Source organism: Accipiter gentilis, chromosome 2 (assembly GCF_929443795.1).
Source record: "Accipiter gentilis chromosome 2, bAccGen1.1, whole genome shotgun sequence".
Classification (NCBI taxonomy): Eukaryota; Metazoa; Chordata; class Aves; order Accipitriformes; family Accipitridae; genus Astur; species Astur gentilis.
In genome coordinates, this window is record NC_064881.1 from 53,311,182 (window position 1) to 53,334,498 (window position 23,317).

Below are 23,317 nucleotides of genomic sequence, written 5' to 3' on the forward strand. Positions count from 1 at the left end.
TTCTGTTACATATATGCCTTTTCCCTTCCTCCGTGAATGAAATGGTGCTCTAATTACTGCCATATGCCCCCTCATGTTGACTTCGCCAACATCCTTTTTTTTTCTACGTGAACCTTCATGCTCATGCGCATGTTGGCTCTGTGCAAGTCAGCTTTGAAAGAGAGTGGTGAGGCTAAAACATCCCCAGCACTGCCAGAAAACATGCACTAAGGAGAGAAATTTGAGCAGGAAACCAAGGTCTTCTACATCAAACAGTTATCTGGGACCTGTCCCCAGGACATTAACAACTTCGTTAGTACCTAGGCATATTGCAATGCTGGAGCATGCCCTCTTCTCGGGGTCTGGAGAGCAGTAATTTTGCAGCACAGTGACTGGGTCATGATGATTCCTTTTTGCTCAAGAGGACAGATTACAAAACTCAATGCGGTTAGAGGCAACACTCAAGCAGCCAGTGTGGGGAGGATGTCTCCTGCTGCCCAGCATCACAGCCTTCAGCCTGGAGGAGGGCCTGGAGCTGGCAAGCCAGGGACATCAAGTGAGAAGTAAGATTGAGGAAGACTGCAAAAAAACTCAAGGAAGCTGAATCACCTCTGTGGAGTAATATCTCATCACTAACCATTCAGGAAAACTAAAATGGACCTCAAAATGGAGCCATGAGCTGGCTATATGACAAGAGAGAAGCAGTTAATTTTGAAAAAGGGATGCCTTTGTCTCTTTCCATGGCTTCCAGAAGCTTTTTTAGACCCGGCGGAGACCTTGCTTTGATCTTGTGCATCCATCTTGTCTCTCACTTTGCCATTGATTCATTGGGTGTTAATCGGATCTGGGCAAATAAACAGCAGAAGGGAAGAAATTTCATGTTGTGAGGGAAAAGACAGCCAAATTATTTAAGGAGAGCAGAAGGCAGCGTAGGTCCTTCAGAATTAGTGGGGATAGAGCCCTGAGTGAGGGAAAAGAAGGGCCAAAGTTAAACCACCTCCTCCAGGTGCCTAATTTAGGCAGGGCAAGGCCCCCTTGGCTGATTCAGGTCCTGGCACAGTGACTTAGAGAACCGAAAACTGAGCTCTTCCATAATCCGGGCAGAGAGAGACAGCTACCTCCCAGGAGCAATCCCAACTATTTGGATGAGATGCCCATCTTCTTCCTGAGAGCCCTCCAGGCATCCCAGATGTCTCTGCAGGGCAGCTCGCCACTCTCACGCAAGGAGTATGCAACCATGGGAGCCAGCAAATAAAAAACGCTGGGCGGAGGGATGTGGAATTAGGCAGCAGCATCTGCGTGGGTGATGTCACATCGGGATTTCTCAGGGAGGCTGGCAGAGAGGAGTCTTCTTTTACACAACAGCCGTTGCCAAGGGAGGGTTCACTAAAGGGAGTTTTCATGGGTTTAGGACCTCCTGTACCGCAGGGCAATTGCTGGTCCCACCTCCAGATAAGGACCCTTTTATGTAACTGGAGATGTGGGTCAATTTTTTGGCCCACGTGCATGGGTTGTGTTGCTGGGCAGCAGGGAATGCAAAACCTGTGGGAGAAACCAGACAAGAGGGAGGCAGGCTGGGGCCCATGGATGGAGCTGCTCCCTTAGGAATGGGACTCCTGGCTTCCTAATCCTGATCATGACTTCTCCATGCAACAGCCATAACCAGACCATGAAAGCCTCCATGGCAGAAGCAGACTCAACCACGTGCCTTTGGCCCCTTTGCCCACACATTTTTATACCTTCCTTCACGTGCCAGGTTCCCTCCCAGCCCAAAACGGAGGCACCTACCAAGTTCAGGTAGCACAAGACATGACCTTATTTGAAACCTGTATGCCAAGAGCAGGTCTGTATTCATAAGCACAGCAGGACAAGACCTGGGGCAGTACTAGCCCCAGCTTGGCCTTTGCCTGTGCCAACCGGCATTGTCCCTAAGAAATCCTAAACCTGTGGATAGCAAAGGCTGAAGACTACTTCAAATAGTTCAGTTGTTACCACGTTATGATCTGGGTGTGGGGCAGAGTACGGCCATCCAAGGCCACAGAACAGTTCTTGGCTCATTTGAGGCATTCAAATGTGTGTGCTGCTTGAATATCTCTAAATCTGGCAGGAGGGGAAGAAAGGTGAAGAGAGTGAATTGGACAAAAGAGGGGAGCCAGCTCAGCTAGGGGATGGCAGTGCAATAGAAACCGTGAGGACAACAGAGAGTCTCATGGCTAAAGCTGGAGTATCCTTGGCCAATCGTGCATTTGCACCAAGGAGAAAAAAAATGAGCTGAGGCTCTAGCAAGAAAATAGAAGTTGGAGGTAAAGCCCGGACTAAGACTGGATGAAGAATCCAACATGGAAGGCTGAGAGAGAAAACAGCCAGGGAGTGGACAGCTGGGGGTCAGATGTGAATAGGAGGGAGGGTGGACAAGAAGGGACGGGAGCAGGTTGGGATGAGCTGGAGCCATGAGACCACATTTCCTTTGCAAACCTCTTATAAATACCCAGCTGTTTCTGAGTGTTGTTGTTCCTCTGCTATCAGTAAAATACCCAGCAGACCGAGCAAAGTGTGTAGCTGCTCTCCCTGTGCAATGAGTCCACAGAAAGAAAACCAGCTGGGTGAGCTGCACCCAACTAATTATCCTGGGAGATCTGGTTGGGGTAATCCTCGTAGAGAGCTTCTTCAGCTCAGGAGAAAGCATTTCAGCTTCCTGTGACTCACTTCAGAAGGGTTTGAGTGAGCAAATCTCTCATTGCTAGCTAAGATTATCCATAAGGAAGGTCAGTGCAGAGGAATGAGTTCCTTCAACTTTAACCCCGATAGGAAACTTGACCAGCAAACATAAAAGATTTATTTTCAAAGTTAATATTTTGTTATGGATGGAGCTGAAATTTCCAGACTCAGCAGACACACGGTAGAAACGGTCTGTCTTTTCTGATGATTTTCCTTTAAGCACCATGCAAGATACTCTTCTCCCCTTTCAAAATAATCCGTAATGCTTATAAAGCAATTTCCACTGGAAGATCTTAGATCAGTTTAAAGAAAACTTAATGCTCAAGATCCCTTCTTGCTGGGTCCCGCCTTGTCCCCTCTGTTTGCCTGCTGGAGAGCTCAACAGCCATTGCCTTTCAGCTGGCTGACCCAGAAGAGAAACTGAAAGCAAGTTAAATAGAATACAGTTTACTTTGAAATGGAGTCACAAAATGACACTTCTGCCGATGCAGAAAAAAAAGAAAAAAATCTGGGGAGAGGCTTCCTGAAGTGACTGCAAAGGAATTGCAATATATTTCAGCATTATTTCAATTTGACTTGCAGACTAACGCCTCCGCTTTTATTGCTGCTAACGTGGATGCATCCAGCTGCTACGCCCGATGTACCATACCACACAGTCACACAATAGAATAAAATAACACTTTATTGTGCCCAGCTTCTGTTTAACAACTATAATATTAAAGGCTTCCTCAGAGTAAAATGATACAGGGCAGAAAATGGTATAAAGGGAAAAATGGCACAAGAAAATGGCAGGGAAAAAATGAAGGGGGAAAAATGCATGGAGTTATAAAGGCCAATAGTAAGAGAGACGGTGACTATATGGTGCCCTTCTGCATGTGCAGGGCTCCACATCACGCCTTTCTCTCCCAAACACCGTTCTGAGGTAGGGCTGTGCTCTTGCGCGTTGCCGTCAGAGCACAGAAAGAGCAAAAATATTTGCTGATGGGATGTGACCTGCCAGGTAGGAGAAACAGGGCAGCATTCGCACTGTACAGATGAGGGTTTGATCCCTTGCAATGCAAGGCCAGGCAGCTCCTTTCCCCCTTCCCAGCCCCTTTAAAAACCCAGGCAGAGGATGCAGGCGAGACTGGCCAAGACACCCAGAGCTATCATAGTGTAGCTGGTTTTCACACTGCTGGCACCGCTGATGTTGCACAGGGAAGTCTCGCAGCAGCTGGTAGCCACCCCGGCTATGCCAATATTCAGGTCAATTGTTGGGCAAAATGCAGAACATTTCTTGCTAATACGCTGGTTACGGTCATTGCCTGAAGTGGGAAAGAGAGAAAACAGGGAGAAAAGTCAAGTTTTTTGTCTTGTGTATTTTTTACAGACTTCAGTGATAGACTGGCTGTGCACTATCCAGTGGGGAATACATTGTTCTGTACTCAATGCTGTTGGTTTTCCCTTGGGTTTCGTTGCAGTGCATCATTATTTGTGTATGTGGAACCTATGGAGACGATCTCCAGGCCTTACGACTCTGCTGTTTTCAGGGCCAGCTGAGTGCAACGTAGGGCAAGAATTCGGAGATGTAATACATTTGCACGGTGCAAGATTGCAAGACATCATCCTCACCATGCCTTGGGATTGCTCCTTCCACAGGACCTGGCCCTTTCCAATCCCACCACCTCATGAGCATATATTTGAGCTTGGAGATGAGACACAGGGTTTGTGCAGAGAAATCCTCCCTCTTCCAGTATCTCTCTGTGCTGCCATAGAATTAATATTCTTCACAGTAGCTACTATGGGGCTATGTTTTGAATTTGTGCTGAAAACGTCTTTATCTCAACCGACAAATTTTCTCACTTTTACCCTTCCAATTCTTTCCCCCATCCCACCGGGGGGAGTGAGCAAGTGGCTGTGTGGGTCTGAGCTGCTGGCTGGGGTTAAACCATGACAGTCCTTTTTGATGCCCAACACGGGGCTCAAAGGGTTTGAGATAATGACAGGTTTGCTTGGAATGTGCTAGATCGAATTTACAGCTGTTATTGCTGTTTAGCTTTTAATTGGCAGGCTCCTGGGCTCCTGCCGTGGGGCTTACTTGCCTTGCTGTATATTAGAGTCTAGAGCTCGTTAGTGGCTGCTTTTTGCTTTCACTGCTTGCTGTACTGCTTATCATCTTACTCTGCCGTGCCTGGGAACATTTTGATAACAGCAATGGCAACGTGCCTGGGCTGGCAGATGGCCAGGGCATCGCTGCTGTTTCTGTACTGCTGTACCGGTCAGGCTGGAACTCCAGTGTGAACTCAAGTCGAAGGGACTGTGACCTGTGGAGGAGTCCACGCAGGAGCAGGACACCCTGAAGTGTCTGTGGCCGTGGATAAGCCCATGCCAGACCAGGTACATCTCAAAGTGTCTGTGGCTGTGGTTACGTCTGTGCCACAGCAGGTATACCTCTGAAGGGATTGTGGCCCAAGGATAAATCCATGCTGGAGAAGGTACAACTTGAAGTATCTGTGGCTGTGGAGAAGTCTACACTGGAACAGGTACACCTGAAAGCAACTGTGGCTGTGGATAAGTCTGTGCTGCAGCATATATACCCCTGGAGAGACTGTGGCTCACAGACAAGGTGGAGCAGGTACTCCCCTAAGGGACTGCAGTCTATAGATAAGCCCAAGCCGGAGCAGGGGAAAGGGGAGGAGTTCATTGCAATGTCAAACCCCATGGTCTGGTCCAAAGGGACCAAGGGCGGAGACTGTAGTGGAAAGAGCTTTGAATTGTTGTAACCCATGATTTGTGTTTGCGTGTTTTAGGAATTACTATAGCAGGAACCAACTGAACCAATAGAGGACAAGCCCTACAAGAAGCAGTGCAAATGCAGCAGTGACCCAACCTGAGCTGGCTTTGGTGCCCAATAACTCCACACAACACACCACCTCTCCTCTTCTGAGTGACCACCATAAGAGATGGAGGCCAAAGTCATGGACTAAATTAACTCAATGGACATTTTGTGGACATTTCTGGACATTTTGTGGACATTTTACAAGGGTGGTCCATAGACTACGGTAATGATATCTGTGTATTACATCAAAGGATAGGAAGGGGAGTGGTGGGTAATGAGGATGTACTGGATAGCATGGGACCTGAGCGTGATGTAAATGGTATGGAATAAGGGGTGGACAATGTGCTGGTTTTGGCTGCGATAGGTTTAATTTTCATCATAGTAGCTAGTATGGGGCTACATTTTGGATTTGTGCTGAAAACAGTGTTGATAACACAGGGATGTTTTAGTTACTGCTGAGCAGTGCTTACACAGAGCCAAGGGCTTTTCTGCTTCTCATCCCACCCCACCAGCGAGTAGGCTGGGGTTGCACAAGAAGTTGGGAGGGAACGCAGCCAGGACAGCTGACCTCAACTGACCAAAGGGATATTCCAGACCATATGACGTCATGCTCAGCATATAAAGCTGGGGGAAGAAGAAGGATGTGGGGGATATTCAAAGTGATGGCGTCTGTCTTCCCAAGTAACCGTTATGCATGATGGAGCCCTGCTTTCCTGGAGATGGCTGAACACCTGCCTGCCCATGGGAAGTAGTGAATGAATTCCTTATTTTGCTTGAACGCACGGCTTTTGCTTTACTTGTTAAACCGTCTTTATCTCAACCCACGAGTTTTCTCACTTTTACTCTTCTGATTCTCTCCCCCATCCCACCAGGGAGGGAGGGAGCGAATGGCTGTGTGGGGCTTAGTTGCTGGCTGGGATTAAACCATGACACTCCCTTTCCTGAGTGTGTTTAATAAGCAGTGCAGTATTGTTACGATATATTGCAACAGAGACAGGCTATGCTGAGTTCCCACCTGCTGCAAGATTTGCTCTCTGTGTGCTACAATCATAATTATTTGTTCCATCACAACTCATGGTGGGAGAAGGCTTTGCAGTCAGCCTAACCTGAACCCCATTTTGTCATCAGAGCCTTAGTAAAGCTTCACACTTACCGACTCCTGTGGTAGAATAGGTTGTAAGACAGTACTTCTCATGGTCAGAGCATGTGGTTGTACTGAGACAATGTAAATTGGAAGTTGCATCTTTGCATGTGAAACATGTCAAGGAGAAAGCTGCAAAAGAAGCACACAACACCCATCAATCCCCTCTAGAAATACCCATAGGAGCACAAAACTGGTGGTGCTGGTCCAGATGGAGGATCTGTCAAGCCCAGTGGCCACAGGCAGACAACCTCCTGGGTGTGTGAAACTTGGCCCCAGCGAATCTCCTGCATGCAAATTACTTTAAGCTCAGATTCCTGACACTGATGTGGTTTGCTCGTTTAGTAACCCTCAAAGGATCTTCCTTCTGGATACTTACTTGGGTCTCCAGTTTCAACATCTGGCATCCCCAGTGTGCTTTTGGGAAGAGCACCCCAGCCTACTACCGCTTGCAGCATGAAGCTCTTGTGGATTCCTTCCAACCTGGCTCCTCCAAGCCTTGGTTGGTGGCCACTATTTCCTGTATAGAAAGAGAGCAGTGGATTCCTGTCCACACTCTTTCACATCCTTTTCAAGTCATCTGAAGAGTTCTGGCCTACACATCCTTTCTCAGAGCACACAGACCAACAGTGAATTACTTTAAAAACCTTTTTTGAATACAAAAAAGGGAGACACAGACCTAAGAGTAACCCCCTCTGGCCATACTAGGCATGAATATTTTACTGCATTCCCCCACAATGTATCTCAAATGAGGGACAAGTGACCTAGATCTGCTTCTCCACATTTGCTGGGAAGATGGATCCTAGCATTTGGCTGGTTCATTTTCAGAGCTCTCCTGTATGGGGAGGCAATCTTGGACCTGTAGAAGACAGGACTCAGCAAACCACCCCCTTGGCTGCAGCAGATTCCTTTTTACAGCCGTCTGTGGGTGATGACTGCCTAACACTACAAAATGTGTACATCTGTAACACTGTGCATCTGCAAAGCGCTGCGCTAGTATGAATGAATGAAAACAGCTTGCACTCAAGTAAGCTAAAGCAGTCATTCATAGCAAAGAGATCCTTGGGGAAGGTTTCTCTGCATGATAAGGGGAATTTCCTACTCATCTGTTTATCTGGAGCAAACACTCCTGCAGTAATGTCACCCACCAGGGATTAGACTCATTCTTCTCCTTTCCAGGGTATCCCTATCCATGGCCAGTTAATACCCCTCTTATTCTTGTACCAGCACTGTCCTTTAGCTTTGCCTTCCTTGCTCTTTGTCTCCCTTGCTCTTCTCCCTTGCGTGAGCTTCTTTGCCATTGTTACTGCCTTTGCCAGCAATGCCCCAACCTCATTGCTGCCCTTGTTTAACCTTAGACAAGCTCATCTGGCACCAACGGGGTCTGTGCTCCTTAACGTCGTACTAGCCCAGACCTGGTCCCAGCTCAGACTGTGACCCCAGGTGACCACTATCACTATATTTCATAGGAAGCCACAAAAATGCCTTTTAGGGCACTATTCATCCTTCTCTGTCTCTGTGGAAACTGTATTCTCTCCCCACACCAGCTAGCAGCCCCTTTTCCCTTTCCATGGCCACCCAGAACTGACCTTCACTTTCTTCTTGCGGTCCATAGTCCTCACAGTTCCTGCTCTCCCTCTGTTGTCTCTTGCTGAAGAGCAGCTAGCAGAGGACACAGACGCCCCATCTCCCTCTGTTCCCATGTTCAACACCCTTATTTCAAAAGCCTTAGACCTGGCAGCCGGCTCGCTCTGACTTGATACCGAGACTATTGCAATTTGCTTCCTACCTTGGTCATTTCCAACTCCAGAACCTCTCAGCTGTCCTGTGTGGCTCTTGCGGTCAGTATTGTCCTGACACTGCAGGATAATTATTTTTTTTTTTTCTTTCTAATTCTAGGACCCTCCTTTAGACCATCTGCACGCGAAGTGGTGTGGCTTCATTCTTTATTGTGCAAACCCCATACAGGCACATTTCTGCTCCACCCCACTGGGAACCACCCTTTCCTCCCAGAATAAGTGTAGACTAGAGCAGAGTCCCCAAACTGGGATTTCCAGACATGTAGCTCATTTTATTCCTTAATTAATGCAGCTTCTTTAATCAAGCCCATTCCAAGAAAAACTTCCTGACTCTATGGAGGAAACAGTGGAACTTATTGCATGCCCAAGTCCTGTTTCATCCCAACCTCCCAAAGCTGCCAATTTCAGATCCCAGTTGCCCTGGAACCCTCCTAGCCAGGAGAGGGGGCAACCACTCTGCAGGGATGATTTTGCCAACCTCTGTGCTCAAGAGGTTTCTTTCTCGCTCACCATGTACTGTAGAGGACTCTGGAGCCGTATGGGCTCCTAACCTGGTAACTCAGTTAAGACCCTGAAATCAGGTAAGACAATTTTGCTCGTGCTATGGAAAAAGATGTCTGTTTTATTGCATCTGTTGAGATATCTGTTGCAAGAGTGGGGAAGGGAACGGTATTTCTTTTGAACTGTGCCCTACTTGGGATGCAAAGCTGGGGTTAAACCAGGCTGCCTTTGGAGGTCTGCTGTCTGCACCCCGCAAGACTTCTGCTCTAATGGAAAAAGAACATTCCTGAAGGAAGATTTTCAGGGGAATAATTCAAACCACCCAGATAAACAACTTACACGTGTAAAGCATTAGCAAGTGCAAATGCCGGCAGATGCAGGATTTACACTGTTAAAATCAGTCAGGTTCAGGATTAATTGGAACAGCAACCAGCCTTCTGGCTAGATTGCACAGCGAAGTGGTGCTGCGTATGTGTTAATTTTCACTGACTCCTTTGGTAAGTTTGCTGTCTCATTACGTGATCTTTTTAAAAAATGTGATTACAGTTGATAAGCTGCAGGAAAGAATCCTTTTATTACCCTCAACTTTCTCAACCCTGTTGAGCACAATGATTTAGCACACGCCAAGTCTGAAGTCTGTGAAGTCCTGCAGTAAGAACATTTACAGCCTCAAATTAAGTGTGAGCCTAAGTGCTCTGCTAGACCTGTACCAGAACGGCCAGTAATTTGCAAATAAAACCCTACGGCAGAGCCTGAGAAAAATGCAGTTTGCAATAAAGCAACCCCCCCCCCAAGCTGGAGGAATCAACTATTCCCTTGGAGAAGTCAGAGAGGGATATTCAGGGCTGCACCCTCTGTTCCTTGCCTGTCCCACAGCCCACCTCTGTGCAAACAGGATCTCCCAGAAGCACAGGCAGTGGTCCTTGGCAGAGCCCAACCAGGCAAAGTTAAAATGCAGTTTCCCAGTGCAACCTTCCCCAAAAAATCCAGTTATCAGAATGAGAATGGAACTCTGCATCTCCATCCCAGACCTGGGATCAACATCAGCAAAAGTTGCACCTCAAAGCAACAAGCTGCAAGAAAGAGATGGGAGCCAGAATTGCATCTTCTTGTGGCACGACCATCTCTCCCAATTTAGGTAATGCTGGTTTGTAATTGAACCAGTAAACAAGTAAGTGAGAAAAAAAATAAAATTAAAAAATCAGGCTGTAGTTAGTTACATGTCAAAAATTTTCAGCTTTATTGCACATATTGCCCTCTCCCTGTCCAGCTCTGTATATTCATCAACTAACCCCCCTTCTCACAGAGCTGGACCAAGGGCTCTCAGCTGCCTGCACTGAACCACTCCAAGGTCTGGGCTGAGACTGCACGAGTCAAGTGAGGTGGGTAACTCATCCCTCACTTCAGCTCCTCAGCATTCTTCCAACTTCTGATGGGGATACACATCCTCTGGCTTCTTATCCTGAGGACTGGGATACTGTCTAGAGCCTAATGACCCTTCAGCTTTACCATTCATGCTGCAAAATCCTCTTGTCATCCTGCAATATGAAAGACATGCCCCAGCTCTGGGGGTCTCAGTAGTGCAAAGCAATTCTTGGAGACTCACCACTCTCCGTGCACAGGGCTATGATGAGCACGACAAGAAGAGAAGTCTTCATCCTTTATAGGTCTCACAGCCTCCAAAACAAGCAGGACTCACCCAGGGCAGGTTTTATACCTCTGCAGTGTTTGCTTTGATGCTAGGATAATAACTATAGGGTTGCTGTGTCAGATGATGGATGATTGAGAGTAACGTGTCAGTGCTTGTATGTGGAAGTATGCTTTGCTGGAAATCTCAATAAGCATATATTCTCCCCCCACTTCTTCTTTCCCTAGTTGTTTCACAATGCAGCTTGCTCATCTAGTGTTAAGTATGCAACAGTTTCTAATTCTGGATAAGTGGAGGAAAAGCAACACACAAAAACAAACCAGTGTCCACATGAGAAGAGGAACGTTTTCCTTTCCAGGCCAGCTTGGGTCTCAGAGCAGGCTGCATCCTCAAAGATCCTCTCCTCACGCACTGTTTTAGTGCATATGGAAATTGATTGAATTTAAAATTGAAATTGGGGTTGAAACTTCTATGAAATGTCTCCCAGGATTGTCAATACAGCTAGATCAGAAGAGCAGTATCCTTCCACTGCATTTCATAGGGGACCAGACATAATTTTCTGTGGGCCTTTTTAAGACAGCAGTTCAAAATCATAAATGTTTCTGTTAAAAAATTGGATATTTTATATGAGGGAAAATGTTATCTTATTAGAAAATAAATTCCAATGGGCAATGAAAATGACCACTTAAATTAAAAAAATGGAAATAGCACCCACTCCCATCACATTGAACAAGCTGTGACTTTTTTTTTCACAAATCACAAAAAATAAATGTCAGGGAGAAAAAAACAAACCACTTAAAGCATGGAGAATGGGGGATTGCCTGATCAAGGATCTCAACTCATTAAGTCTTCGGAAAAAAAAAATTGTAGCCAAAAATTATGTGAAATGCCAAATCGGAGTACTCCACTGGATTTCCATACGGTGCTCTTTATTCCTCCTTTTTTATCATGTTTCATCCTATCTCCCTGTATAAAATGAGAATCTTTCCCACCTTCTTCTGAGTGCTGTTGCTTTTTCCTCCCACCGTTGTCTTTTTGCCATCTAGTCGTGGGGATGGAGGCACAGTCCCAGAAATGGTCCAGCTGGATCCCTTTCACATGACACTCAGAGCTGCAGGAGCAACCTGCATGCCCCAAGCTTCTGCCAGCGACTCTGCCCCTTGCTGCTCTCCATCTGTTTTATTTCCCTTTTTTCTTCATCACAAAGTTGCTCAGATTTCCATCTCCCATTAAATATTTGGGCTTCCAATATGACCCACCTACAGTCATTATCTCACCAAAAAGGCATGCCTAGTTCTGGAGGTGATGTAAGTCTTTCCAACACCTCTAAATTGGACATATAAATATTGTTCGTATGGAGACCTGCATGACTAAGGTGAGGAAATTTCTGCTTTCTCAATAGGTAGAGCATGAAACTCAGTGGGAACAGAGGTGGCAATTAACCAAGAAAGCTCAAAGGAGGGGTGTTGTTTGGCTTCGTAAGACCAATGCCTTTGTAAGACACCAGGCAGGAGGAAAACAGAAGTTGGCAACCTCCATGCCAGGCAATGCAACCCTCTATTCCTTGTGAAATATTTTATTTTCCCCAGTTCAGAAGATATTTCATGAGTCTTTATTGGTAAATCAACTTTTATGGCTGACTATTTGAGGTAATAGCAGAAAGGGGGGCTCTAGTCACAAGGCGATGTCATTCTACAGCCTGTACGTTGCGCTGCAGAGGCAGCCCACATTCAGATTTATTTCAGCCAACAGCATCCATTAACAGGTACAGAAATAGCAGCTCAGCCAGGCGCTTCCCCCCCACCCCCTCCCTTGTAGTCTCATCCAAGCAAAAACTAAAATATCTCCTGTCTCCTGCAAGCTGCTGAGATTTTGAGATGGCAAGGCTGTATTTCTTAAAGCAGTTATTGCAGGATTTCTGACAGTCGAGATTTTCCATTAAACGGTCCTGCACTCTTCCAACTGGTCCCATATGTCCCCCTGATATTAATGTTATCTTCATCCTTCACCAGTGCCAGGTGAGATAGATTGAAAAGAACCCATGGGGATAGAAAAGACACAGATGATTAGGACACCAGGGGGACCAAGGCAACAGAGAAGGTAATATCACAGTTTACAAGTATTTGGAAGCTATAAACTTCAAGAAGATTTTGGAAAGAGTAACAGGGGATTTAACTGGGGGTGGAGGATGGGGTGGAAAGACTTATTTCCCTTGACACAGTTGCTGAGTGGAGAAGGAAGGAGAGTGTTTTGCTCATCTTCTTCGAAACCTGGTTGAAATTGTCATGTGAGAAGGGTAAACGATTCCTTTATCTTGGTGAAAATGCGTAGTTGTCATGAAACAAAAGCTGAAATTTAAAAGGAACTGTGAAACTCAGATCTTTTCACTAATTGTGGATTTTCAAGTTGGCCAAAAGCTTTGAGAATCATTTCAGAAATTATTGTGATTAATATATAGGAAAAGTGATGGGAAAAGTGGTTAAAAAGAAGTGCAAAAAACCAAATGCTACAACACTACCATTCTTCAGTTAGCCCATCTCATATTTAAATAAATGCCAGAACACCCTCCTTGCTCAGAAATTGCATTTTTATAGGATGACTAAACCTAATCCCATCTTCACAGCCTTCGGCCAGCGCTGCAGTTTCTCCCCGTTGTAGAGAAACACGTGCACTTTGCAGCCTTTCTTGAGCCCTGGTGGAGCAGCACTCCCCTCAAATTCATTTGGGCTGCAAATGTCAGGGCTTTTTTCTAGGTACCACTTTTATACAAGCCCTCCTGAAATGCAGCACTGCACTTATAAATTGCTCAGCTGGGACTTACGCACCCTCCAGCTCCAAAAGTACATGTATTTTGCCCATCTTAGCTATAGTTCTGCTCCTCCAAGAGCTGAAGGAGATCTCCACTCCATCTCCTCCATCCTCAAACATGGAAATGCAGCAGCAACAGAGGAAAGGGAAGGAGCAGAGACCTCCCCACCAGATCAGACACCCGTTGCCTTTGCCGGGCTCTTTCTGCCCGTTTTGTCATGAGCGATCGCTCAGACAGCAGCACCTTCTCCAAGCAGACATGGAGGTCCCCTTTCCATCAGGATAGATTCCAGCAGTACCATCCTCATCTTGGACATCTCCAGCATCTTGGTGTGGGCCCTTTACCTATTTTAAAAGCTGAAACCATCCACCCTGCAGAGATCACATGAGAACTTTGCAGCACAGCCAGGGGCACGACGAATACCTGGCAAACCCCCAGTCCTGTGCGTTAGCAGTTACAAGACAATTCTTGCTGTTGCTTGCAATGAGAACAGCACAAACATCTTTGACCTTTCCAGATTGACACCTTCATTCGTTAGCACTGAGTGATCAGGCAGAACATCTGGCTCTGTGGAGTGTCTGTCTTGAGCTGCGGGGATGCAACTGAGTCAATTGGGAAAGGCAGCCAGGAGAAGATTCTCAGGTGCTAAAAAGAGGAATTCAATGTGAAGCAGAGATTCAGACTACAGCCCTTTCTGGCAGAGCTGTTTTCTCAGGTTGATCTTAGTGTGGATATAGCAAACACACTCTAGAATAACATAAATCTTTATTTTGTCTGACAATTGTCACACACATGCTATCAAAAGAGCTTTCCCAGGGAAAATTAGTACAAAACAACGAATGATACAGGGGAAAAGATAGGAGCTACGCTGCCGTGCCATTTGGTGGATGGGGTCTGAAACAGTGTCTTGGAAAAAATCAGGGTAGCATAGACACTGCTGGAGACACTTGACAGAGGGTCTTGGTTTCTCAGCTGGGGAATACCTTGTAGGTTCTTGGGTTGTCACATCTTCTCCCACCCCTCATCACAATCCTGCCCTGATGACACAGATCAAACTGGCCACAATTCCCAGGAACATCACAGCGTAGCTGATTTTTATGCTGTTGGCACCGCTGAAATTGCACAGGGAGGTGCTACAGCATTTGGTGGAATAAGCCGCCATACCGAAGTCCACGTTCGTCTCAGGACAGTCTACAGAACATTTCTTGGTGATGCGGTGTCCTATGTCCTTGCCTGGATGGAGAATAGACAAGAAAGGAGAGGTGTGATTTAAGATTCTTCTGCAAGAGCTGACCAGAGGACAGTAGGAGGAGGTATATTGCACTATGCTTAATTTGCAATGCAGCAATAACAGCCATCAGTGGATTTGATGAGTGCTGGGTGAGGGTCCACACGATCTGTATCAAATGCATGACACTAGAAAGTCCTTGGTAGAAACCCACACCATGTTTCATGTAGGACAGCAAAAAATCACTGCCAATGCATTTTCGGTTTCTAAAACCACATTACTTACATCCAATCCCTTTCCACCTTCCATCACAAAGTGTGTGTGTGTGAGCTCTCAGATCAAGCAACAGGGTCTGCTCATGAAAATCTGTGTGCTCCAGCCAGCCCTCCCACAAAGTGGTGAGGAACATACCCCAGGTGGTGGATCACAGAGCACCGCTGAGGCATTCACACACGTTATGTGTTGTGATCCTTAAACCTCAGTTCTTTCCGACAAGACCAACTACTGCCCTAAAAAACCTCTTGCTCATCAGTGTCTCTGGAGGAAAAAAAAAAAAAAAGCCTTGACATGTTGCTGGTACTCACCAAACCCAGCAGAGCTGTATGTGGTTAGACAGTATTTCTCATGGTCTTCACACTTATAGGTTTTAAGACAGTTCCAGTTGGAGTGTTCATTGTCGCATGTGTAGCAAAACAGCGAGGAAGCTGAAAAGAGCGCACATGACACATATTAGTAGTTTCCAGCAATGCCCTCCTGGGAAGAAAGTGTCAAAAGCCATGTCCGCTCTTGGAAAATACAAGGTGACAAGTATGTTACAAACAAGTTTTCATGACAAGTGAAATAAAGATTTCATTTTGATTAATGAAGCTGCAAAAGCAAACAAACAGAACAAACCAAGTTTTCTTTCTTTACTTGAGATTTTTGGTGATTAAACCTGAAAACACATTTTTTTTCAACCTGAGCAGCACTCTCAGGTGACCTTTCTTTCTCCCCAAGGTCCACATTGGCCTGGTTGACAGCCAACCTGCAAAAAAAGAGCTCGCGCCCTGCCCAGCGGGGTCTGGTATAACTCTGGCAAGCAGAGGATGAACTGGCACTGTTCTCAGGTAAGAGCTTAGTTTTAGTATTTTCAGATTGCATCTGCAAAACACTGTTCAGACCTGAATTAATTAAAGCCTATGACACCCCTGTGAGCTAAATTACTGAGCACAGAGCCCCATTAAAGGGAGTTCCCTGGGAGAGGTTGCTCTGGACAATAGAAAGATTATTTCTACCAGTGCCTGGAACAACATGTTCTCAGTGATATTATTAGCAGGGCTGAGCCAGGTCTATTACAAAGCCTGAATGAGGTAGGATATGTATTTCTGACAAAACTGAAGTAAATTGAGTAAAATTCCAGGCTGGCCAGCTGGCCATACTAGAAACACCAGCATGTGCCATCTCGTTCCCTGGAGGTCGATTCACAACTGGTGGAAACTGTTTCCCTCCTGTTCAGAGTCCCATTAAAAGCTCCTCATGTCTGAGCAGGGGTGGCAGAGGCAGTTAAGCTGCTCTCGCGACAGCCTGTTCCATTGTCACCAGTGGTGAAGAGCTCTTGGGTGAAGGTGACCAAGTTGCAAACCAGGGAGGGTCCTCCGTTAGGCTGAAATTTCCCTGTTTCAGTTCCTCCTGGCTTTCTCAGCCCAGGAAGCCTCGTGTTTCTGCACAGCATAGCCCCCTTCAGGTGAATTTGAACCTGGTTTTAACAAGGAAACTCCTCCCAGGGACTCTCCAAAGCCCAGCTGCTGTTGTTTCAAATTCATCTCTGAAGTTAAACCTGGCCCATGAGGCTTGGTTAGACAATTCCAGAAGCAGTTTAAAAAGAGAATTAAAAGCCATTTTAGGGCCTAACTACCCCAGATAGGAGAAGAAAAGGCTCCCTTCTGTGATGTGGGGAGCTCAGATGCCTTGGGTAAGGCTCTGGAGCCAGCTCTGGTTGCCTCAGCATGATTGACGGTCTTGCTCTGAAACCTACCCAGATGCTCTTTTTTAGTGCCAGGTGTTGTGAGCGCAGGGGTTCTCCATAACAACAGATAAAATCATCCTTCCTGCATCCTGGTTTTAACTTCTCTTTAAGTGGCTATTCAGCACTCGCCGGTTCTCCATCACTTGGGTAAATTAAGCCTCTCACCTCTCTGGAGGTCCCCCAACTCAAGCTGTGGGCTAACGTTCCTTTGCAGACCATGCCAGAGCAATCCCAGACGTGCTGCCCAGCAAGCGTTATTGCATTTTACAGACCCCATAGCACTCTCTGATCTGCTTTTCTGCCAACTCTCACAAAGTTGTTCCAACCACTTCCTGCTGCAGATGGAGCCGAGACCCCAGCGTGTGAGTGAAAGCAACTGAAATGCACTCGTATTCACTGACTGTTGCAAGGAAAATCCCTCTCAGTCAGGAAACAATAACAGCTTAAACCATTATAGCTGTTATAAAGCCTTGCCTGCGTCTGGCCTCCACCCTCCATTAGCTCTAGTTTTGTGAATGCAGCCAGAAATCGCCTTAACGGTGCAAAAAGCCTTGCAGTGCTCCTCGGGATGGCAAATGCATGCACAGAGCCAATGTTTCTCAACGAGGTATTTCTGCACAATTATCTAGTTAGAGCTGCACTTCCTTTTGAAAGAGGATGAGCACAGAGCATTGTGGATCCCATTACAAACACCCTCACTCCCAGACACTTACTTAAAAAAGCTCTTCAAACCTATAAGCAAAGAGCTCTTAGGCTTTCAAATATCTGCCAGCAACCTAGTTTCTTAATTGTAATGTTATTGTGGGAAATAAAGTGAAACGCTGGCAGAGGATGCGGTGTCAATACCCGCTATATTACCTTTATCAACAGCTCTTCAATTTTCATTCAGGAACAAAAATAAAATCAAAGACAAAATTTTAAGCCCAGCTTGTTTCTTGTTAGCATTTTTCAGTTCACATGCCTATCTTCAGATGTGAGTGGTCGGAGCTTGATACTTGAGGGTGTGAGAAACCAGAGCGGTGAGCTCGTTTTCTTTGGGTTATGGGTACCTCAGCAGAACTCACCCAGAAGCTAAGACTCAACCACACTAAATATTGCTTGACGCAGCTGATGCCAAAGAAAAACTGCACTACCAAGACCTCACCAATTGCAATAAAATCTGCCAAACTGTCTTGACCCTGAGTTATCTCTAATTTCCCTGCTGGTATTTTCATCCTCTCCATCTGGCGCTTTCAGCCTCCAAAGCTCCTTACCTTGCTCGGCACACAGGACTACCGCCAGCAGGGCAATCAGAAAAGCCTTCATGGTTGTTGTATCCTCAGAGCCTGAACAATGTGGGATGGTGCACTACGGTAAGGTTTTATACTGGGAACGCGTTTACTTTGACTTCCTTTGATTACAGTAATTTGAGGTTTGGGGAGTGACAGCACATAAGATGTGATCAGTGATGGGTGTGTTTGTGCATAGGAACCTATTACAAGGCTCCAGGTAGCAATTTTTTTTTACATATCATTCAGATCCAATCTTTTTTTCCAAGGCCTCCTCCTGCTGACCATGTCTGCATTGCTAATTTGGGGAACAATTTATCTGATTCAAACATGGGAGTCCCTTCTTACTCCGTTGGGCTGAACCATGAAACCTGGAGCAAAGCAGAGGCAGCCGTGCCAGGCTGGGATGGCTCATCGCTTGCAAGATAGTAGGTGTCACCTGGCATTCTCCATCCTTTCTCTCTGCCATGGATATGAGAGCTTCACATCTGTGGGAAGTGGGAGAGGAGGCAAAAAAGATTTTCACTGGATAGTCCGCGGTCATTCAGCATTATCTCACTTGTACTAAGGAAAGTGCTTTAAGCAGAAACCCAGCTGGTATCATTCCTGCAATGACACTATTTGTGCCTGAAGACTGTAACTCAGAGGCTCCCATGGTGCAGGCAGGGATGGGGTCCAAAGCTTTTGTTTTGCTCTGCTTCTCTGTCCTCCAGAAGCATCCATGTTTTCCAAGCGATGATGTTTGTTGCTACCTATAGACCAACTCTGGACTCTGTCAGGTTTTTCCAGTCCCTCATGACCTTGCCAGTCTATCTGGGCTCCCTCCTTCTGCTCCCACAACCACTTCATCACCTCTTGCCAAATGACTCGGGATGCAGCAGAGGCACAAAGTGCATGGAAACAGCTACAGGAGTTAAACTCTGAATGGGAGCAAAACTGAGAGAAATAAAACAAGTCCTGGTCAAGAAGACATCTCAGCAGACCAGGACCCTTCATCTTTAGAGAGAGACATGATCAAGGGGAGCTCAGAGTCAAAGTTTGTAAGGTCACAAATGATGTGGAAACAGAATACAGAACATCCAGTTGCTCTTTGTTTTCCCCAAATTACTCCCCAAGCAGTTGGTTCATAGACTCTTCCTCTGATCACCTGTCTGCAAGATCCTGGGCAGATGGCCCTATGCCCAACCCCTGTGATGAGTCTTTTGCTTCCAGTCATTCTTCCTTTGCCCAGTTCTTCCTTTTCTACAGCAGCTTCAGCCCCCAACGATTTCTGTCTCTGATGAGCACCCAGTTTTCAAAGTCTTCCACTCTGTTCTCTGGATTTGCCCTGACCTTGACCATGAATCTTTAATTGTCTCTGCTTCTAGCAAGGATGTGAAAGACCCATGTGACAGCTAATGCAGCAATTATACTTTGGAAGTAATCTGTGAAAAAGCCACACTCTCCAAACAAGACTTCGTATAAATACATGCATGAACGACATCAGGCAGGAAACATGTTCTGCTAGAGCATGGGGGGGGGAATAGTAGGTATTAGTCTAGTAGGTATTAGTCTACATGTTTGTTTTACGTATAATAGCCAGGATTCTCTCAGCCAGCTGGAGAAATGGAAAACAAAACTTCCTTCCCTCCCATCCACATCAGAAATCCAGAAATGAAACCGAATTACTGCACTGAATTCAGCTCGTCTTGGAGCCAACAGAGCAGAAAAATGCAGCTCCTCAGCAGGAAGAAGGGAGCAGTGCATGAACACAGCCCACAACAAGAAAGAAGAAAGGCTTTAAAATTAAAACAAATAAATGAACAGTAAATAAATGACACTGTTAAAGCAAAGTGCAGCTGAATAGAAAATCTGCAAGTGAGAAATGGGCTGTAGGAAGTGGAAATGTGAGAAGGCATTTAAATAGATTAAAGAGAGGGAAGGTTAATAGTAATAAACAGGATTAATATTTCACCCAGAACTGGAAAGAGAGAAGGAGGGAGCTGAGAAATATTGGTGCAAAGCAAAATAAATCAAAGCAAACACACAAAGCTTGGGGGGAAATAATTAAAGACAGGCAAAGTGAGGGTAAGAAATAAGATGGAATGGGAAGTATCGACGCTTCACTGTTTCTGCTATGGTGGCATTACTTAGCGCTGTGCAAAATGTACGTGTTTTTATGTGCAGACACTCTTCAGGTATTAACCACAGCCTTTCAGGGTCTGGGAAGCATTTTCTACAGCTCCCCAAATCCCAGTTTAACCAGCCACTGGGGTCAAACTCTGGGGTCTCCTGCAGGGCCTGGATGGGGAAAGCAACCAGGGCATCACCTGACCCCTATCCCTGTGTCCCCAAAGAAGACTGCAAAAGCTTTGGGACCCAGACTGGGATCTGGCCAGGTCCCAAAAACACGCTATTCTTGTGTGCTGTTGATATTGCAATCACGCCCAGGGCCACTGCAAGGGCTCTGGGCTCCAACCAGCACCACGGCGGTGGGGTGGGGGACGGGTGTCCTTTGAAACAGAGAACAACCCTGTTTTTTCCAGCAAGGGGTGAAGAGAACTGGAAGAAAAGCCAGGGCAAAGACAACTGGGGTAGTGGGAAGTGCAGATGGTGTCAGGAGAACACAGCATGGAAGTGTTAAAATTATTTTCCCAGGGACATAAAAAAAAAAAAGGAAGGGGAGGGGAGCAGGGTGAATCTTGCTGCAGAAACTGGGCTAGGTGGGTGTTAGCCCCATGGGTGCTATGAAGGGTATTAAACAGTTAACAGAGCCTGGGAGTTTTAAGGAAGAAACCTTAACCCACTTTGAACTTGGCAGCCATAGCGAGTGTTTGTGCCAGACCTTGGGAGCGCATTGTGCAAGGCCTGTCCATTTTGTGTAAGTGGAGCCAGACAATGTGTGTTTTCAACCCGTGGTGGAACGAACTGCCAGGTCTGGGGACATTTTAATATCAACTCTCCCCACTTTCTCCCTTTTTCTTTCCAGAGGGTGGCTCCAATTGCAGCTCTCCTCCATGGTGCAGGGAGGAAAGTCTCCATTTCAGCTCAGAGTTGTAAACTGCAGCCTCAACAGGGAAAGGAGAGGCCGTGGGATAAGGTGAGGAGGTGGCAGCCATGGGTAGTGCTCCCAGTGTCCCTGAGTAGTGCAGATGGTGCATGCAGGGCAAGCGGTCCAGCGCAGTCCCGGATAGCATCAGGCTGAGCTGGTCGTGTCCTCTCCTCCTTCCCTGACAGGTCAGGGAAGGCTGGGTTGCTTCATCTGGTCGTGCAATGGCAACAAGGTTAGGTGAAGGATCAGAAGGGGGGAGATCATGGGATCCAGAAACCCCAGGAAGAAAGGGAGACCTACTTGTGATATTTTGCCTTTTCCACTTAAGGCCTGACAGTTGCGGGTAGCGTGCTCTATTCTTCCCTTTCCCAAAGCACATCTGGGTCTGTAGCTGACCGAACAACAGGGCAGAGCTCCTCAGGTCAGCCCCCGTGGCAGATGACAGAAGCTATCATACCTCTAGCTAGGAAGGACAAGGGTAGCCCAGATTCATTGTGTCTGGCTGAAAAAAAGGTGATCCAGGTAGACTTCCATCTCAGCATGACAGCTGTGGCAGTCACCAGGAGCCTTGCTATCGGTCACAGTGGGTGAGGAACCTGAGTCCTTTGGGGCCACAACTACCAGCCACCAGGCAACCAAAGCCATTTTGTCACATTCCCTTAACCTCCAAGGTCCTAAGAGATAATTCAGTCCCATCAGGTTGGAGGCTCATGGGGAGATATCAAACATCACCATCATGCATGGAGTCAACCACCGTGATTCACATCCCTGCTAATGCCCTGTCTGAAGGGTCAGATCCAGACTAGCTCACCAAACAGGGCACAAGCCCAGCCCCAACGCCATCCATGCCACTAGACCATCACCATGGCTTGGGCACACCCCAACCAGCATTGTCTCAAATAGTGCCCTGACATAGGGCTGCTCCTTGCAAGCAATTTGGCTGTAACCACCCTGTTTGTAGAGGAAAGAGAGTTATGGATGTGAATCATCCTTCTTGGATCCAGGGCCAAGGTTTATTATTCTGTGGTGGCATCTCTGCAGCCAGAAGGAGGGGTATTGGAGACCTGCAGGGTCTGAAGGAAAAAGGGCAGTGAAGAAGGACAGTTAAGAGAGAAAAACCCATTATCCGCTTGGGATTCCCCCAAAAGAGTTAATGCCATTCCTTGCCAAGGAGGACGCCACTGGCCACAACTGTGTTTGGGGAGAAATGATCCTCACAGGTTTATTTAAGTTTGTACTTGTAACACAGCTCAGCTGATAATTCCCACATCTGTCATTGCTTTTTCACTGGGAAGTGAGAATTTCCCTTGCCCAAGGTCCAACCCTCCTGATCCTCTTTCATAACATGAGCAGTCAACGTGCAGGCACTAAAATGGGACCATCCCCTCTGCTGCATGTTCACACTGGTCCTGACAAATGAGGCTCTGATCTTTCTTTGGAAATCTTGGGCTGTGATAGGCATCTGAATCATGCCAATACGAACGCTTACGAAAGGCTGATCAAAAGCTTTGCCATGGAAGATTTTGGCCAGCCTCTCCAAGAAGAAAAATAGGTAACAGCTGTCATGTTTGTCTTTACAACTGTCTTTCTGATCACTGTGGGGGTTTTGTGTTTGTTTTGTGGGGTTTTTTTAAATTAAACTTTATGACCCTGGAGTTACGTGGTGGTGTAGAGAGCAGTCATTTGAACCTGCCAGGCCAGTGATATGTGGGAGAAACTCATCTGCAACACAGCTGTGGTAGCAGCTGGCCTTGAGAGAGCCTCCACAGCCATCCGCAGGGACACCGAGAAAGCCTTAGTCTAGTCATCCATTTTACTTCTGTAAGAACTAAAATTTTCCATGTCTACCCATTATATAGGGTAGTCACACACACTTCGCCCCGGAAGGCAAGGAAACAGTCATGGTTTCCAAAATAGATCTTTTTTTTTTTTTTTTTAACTTTGCTTTAGGTTCTTGACTCATTTTTTGCATGATGGGTATTTCAGGCCTGGAAGTGATCCTCTGCGCTGAAATTTCCAAGGTTAGGTGAAAGCTGAGAGTAAAATGAGAAAAGTACGTTTCTGTGTCTGTGGAAAAGCTGTGATCAGCTCCGTAGACAGCCTCTCTACCCTTAATTTGTTTTAGAGGCTCTGGGTCTAATTTTTTACAAAAGGGTCCCAACTGAGAGTGGAAAAACTCAGCACGTGCGTGGGAAGATCAGGATGCTCCAGTTTCTCTCCTGACCTGCTCCTGCTGATCCAGCCAGGTATGGCATCAAAACCCCAGTTGCATGGTGAGAACAAGAGCTTGGGCCATCCCTCATTACGTCTAGAAACTTGTCACACCTTAGGTAATAGCCATGCTGAAACCTCCACCACTGTGGCCGAGGAGG

General features: G+C 46.4%; 2 protein-coding genes and 1 long non-coding RNA gene across 3 annotated transcripts; 1 reads left to right on the forward strand and 2 right to left on the reverse strand.

The window, feature by feature from the left end:
* Nucleotides 1–3,361: 3,361 nt before the first annotated feature.
* On the reverse strand, nt 3,362–11,453 carry LOC126049334 (lymphocyte antigen 6E-like). Its single transcript, XM_049825531.1, has 3 exons — nt 10,563–11,453; nt 6,669–6,788; nt 3,362–4,001 (listed from the first exon to the last, which is right to left on the reverse strand). Exons 1-3 carry the CDS (start codon nt 10,612–10,614, stop codon nt 3,793–3,795), a joined length of 381 nt encoding a protein of 126 aa, XP_049681488.1. The 5' UTR covers nt 10,615–11,453; the 3' UTR covers nt 3,362–3,792.
* A 1,932-nt stretch (nt 11,454–13,385) lies between these two features.
* Nucleotides 13,386–17,951, reverse strand: LOC126049338 (lymphocyte antigen 6E-like). Its single transcript, XM_049825542.1, has 3 exons — nt 17,900–17,951; nt 15,226–15,345; nt 13,386–14,646 (listed from the first exon to the last, which is right to left on the reverse strand). The coding sequence occupies exons 1-3, from the start codon at nt 17,949–17,951 to the stop codon at nt 14,438–14,440; spliced, it is 381 nt and encodes a 126-aa protein (XP_049681499.1). The 3' UTR covers nt 13,386–14,437.
* LOC126049340 (uncharacterized) lies at nt 14,551–22,550 on the forward strand. The gene is made up of 3 exons (XR_007509157.1): nt 14,551–14,726; nt 15,638–15,747; nt 18,184–22,550. It is a non-coding gene; the product is annotated as an uncharacterized LOC126049340 (long non-coding RNA).
* The last annotated feature ends 767 nt before the right edge of the window (nt 22,551–23,317 follow it).

Coding starts and splice junctions, on each gene's coding strand:
- LOC126049334 (XM_049825531.1), bottom strand. CDS start 10,614: ATGAAGACTTCTCTTCTTGTCGTGCTCATCATAGCCCTGTGCACGGAG. Junction 6,789..10,562: donor AGCCCTGTGCACGGAGAGTG/GTGAGTCTCCAA, acceptor CTTCTTTTGCAG/CTTTCTCCTTGACATGTTTC. Junction 4,002..6,668: donor CTATTCTACCACAGGAGTCG/GTAAGTGTGAAG, acceptor TTCCCACTTCAG/GCAATGACCGTAACCAGCGT.
- LOC126049338 (XM_049825542.1), bottom strand. CDS start 17,951: ATGAAGGCTTTTCTGATTGCCCTGCTGGCGGTAGTCCTGTGTGCCGAG. Junction 15,346..17,899: donor AGTCCTGTGTGCCGAGCAAG/GTAAGGAGCTTT, acceptor CGCTCTTTTCAG/CTTCCTCGCTGTTTTGCTAC. Junction 14,647..15,225: donor ATACAGCTCTGCTGGGTTTG/GTGAGTACCAGC, acceptor TTCTCCATCCAG/GCAAGGACATAGGACACCGC.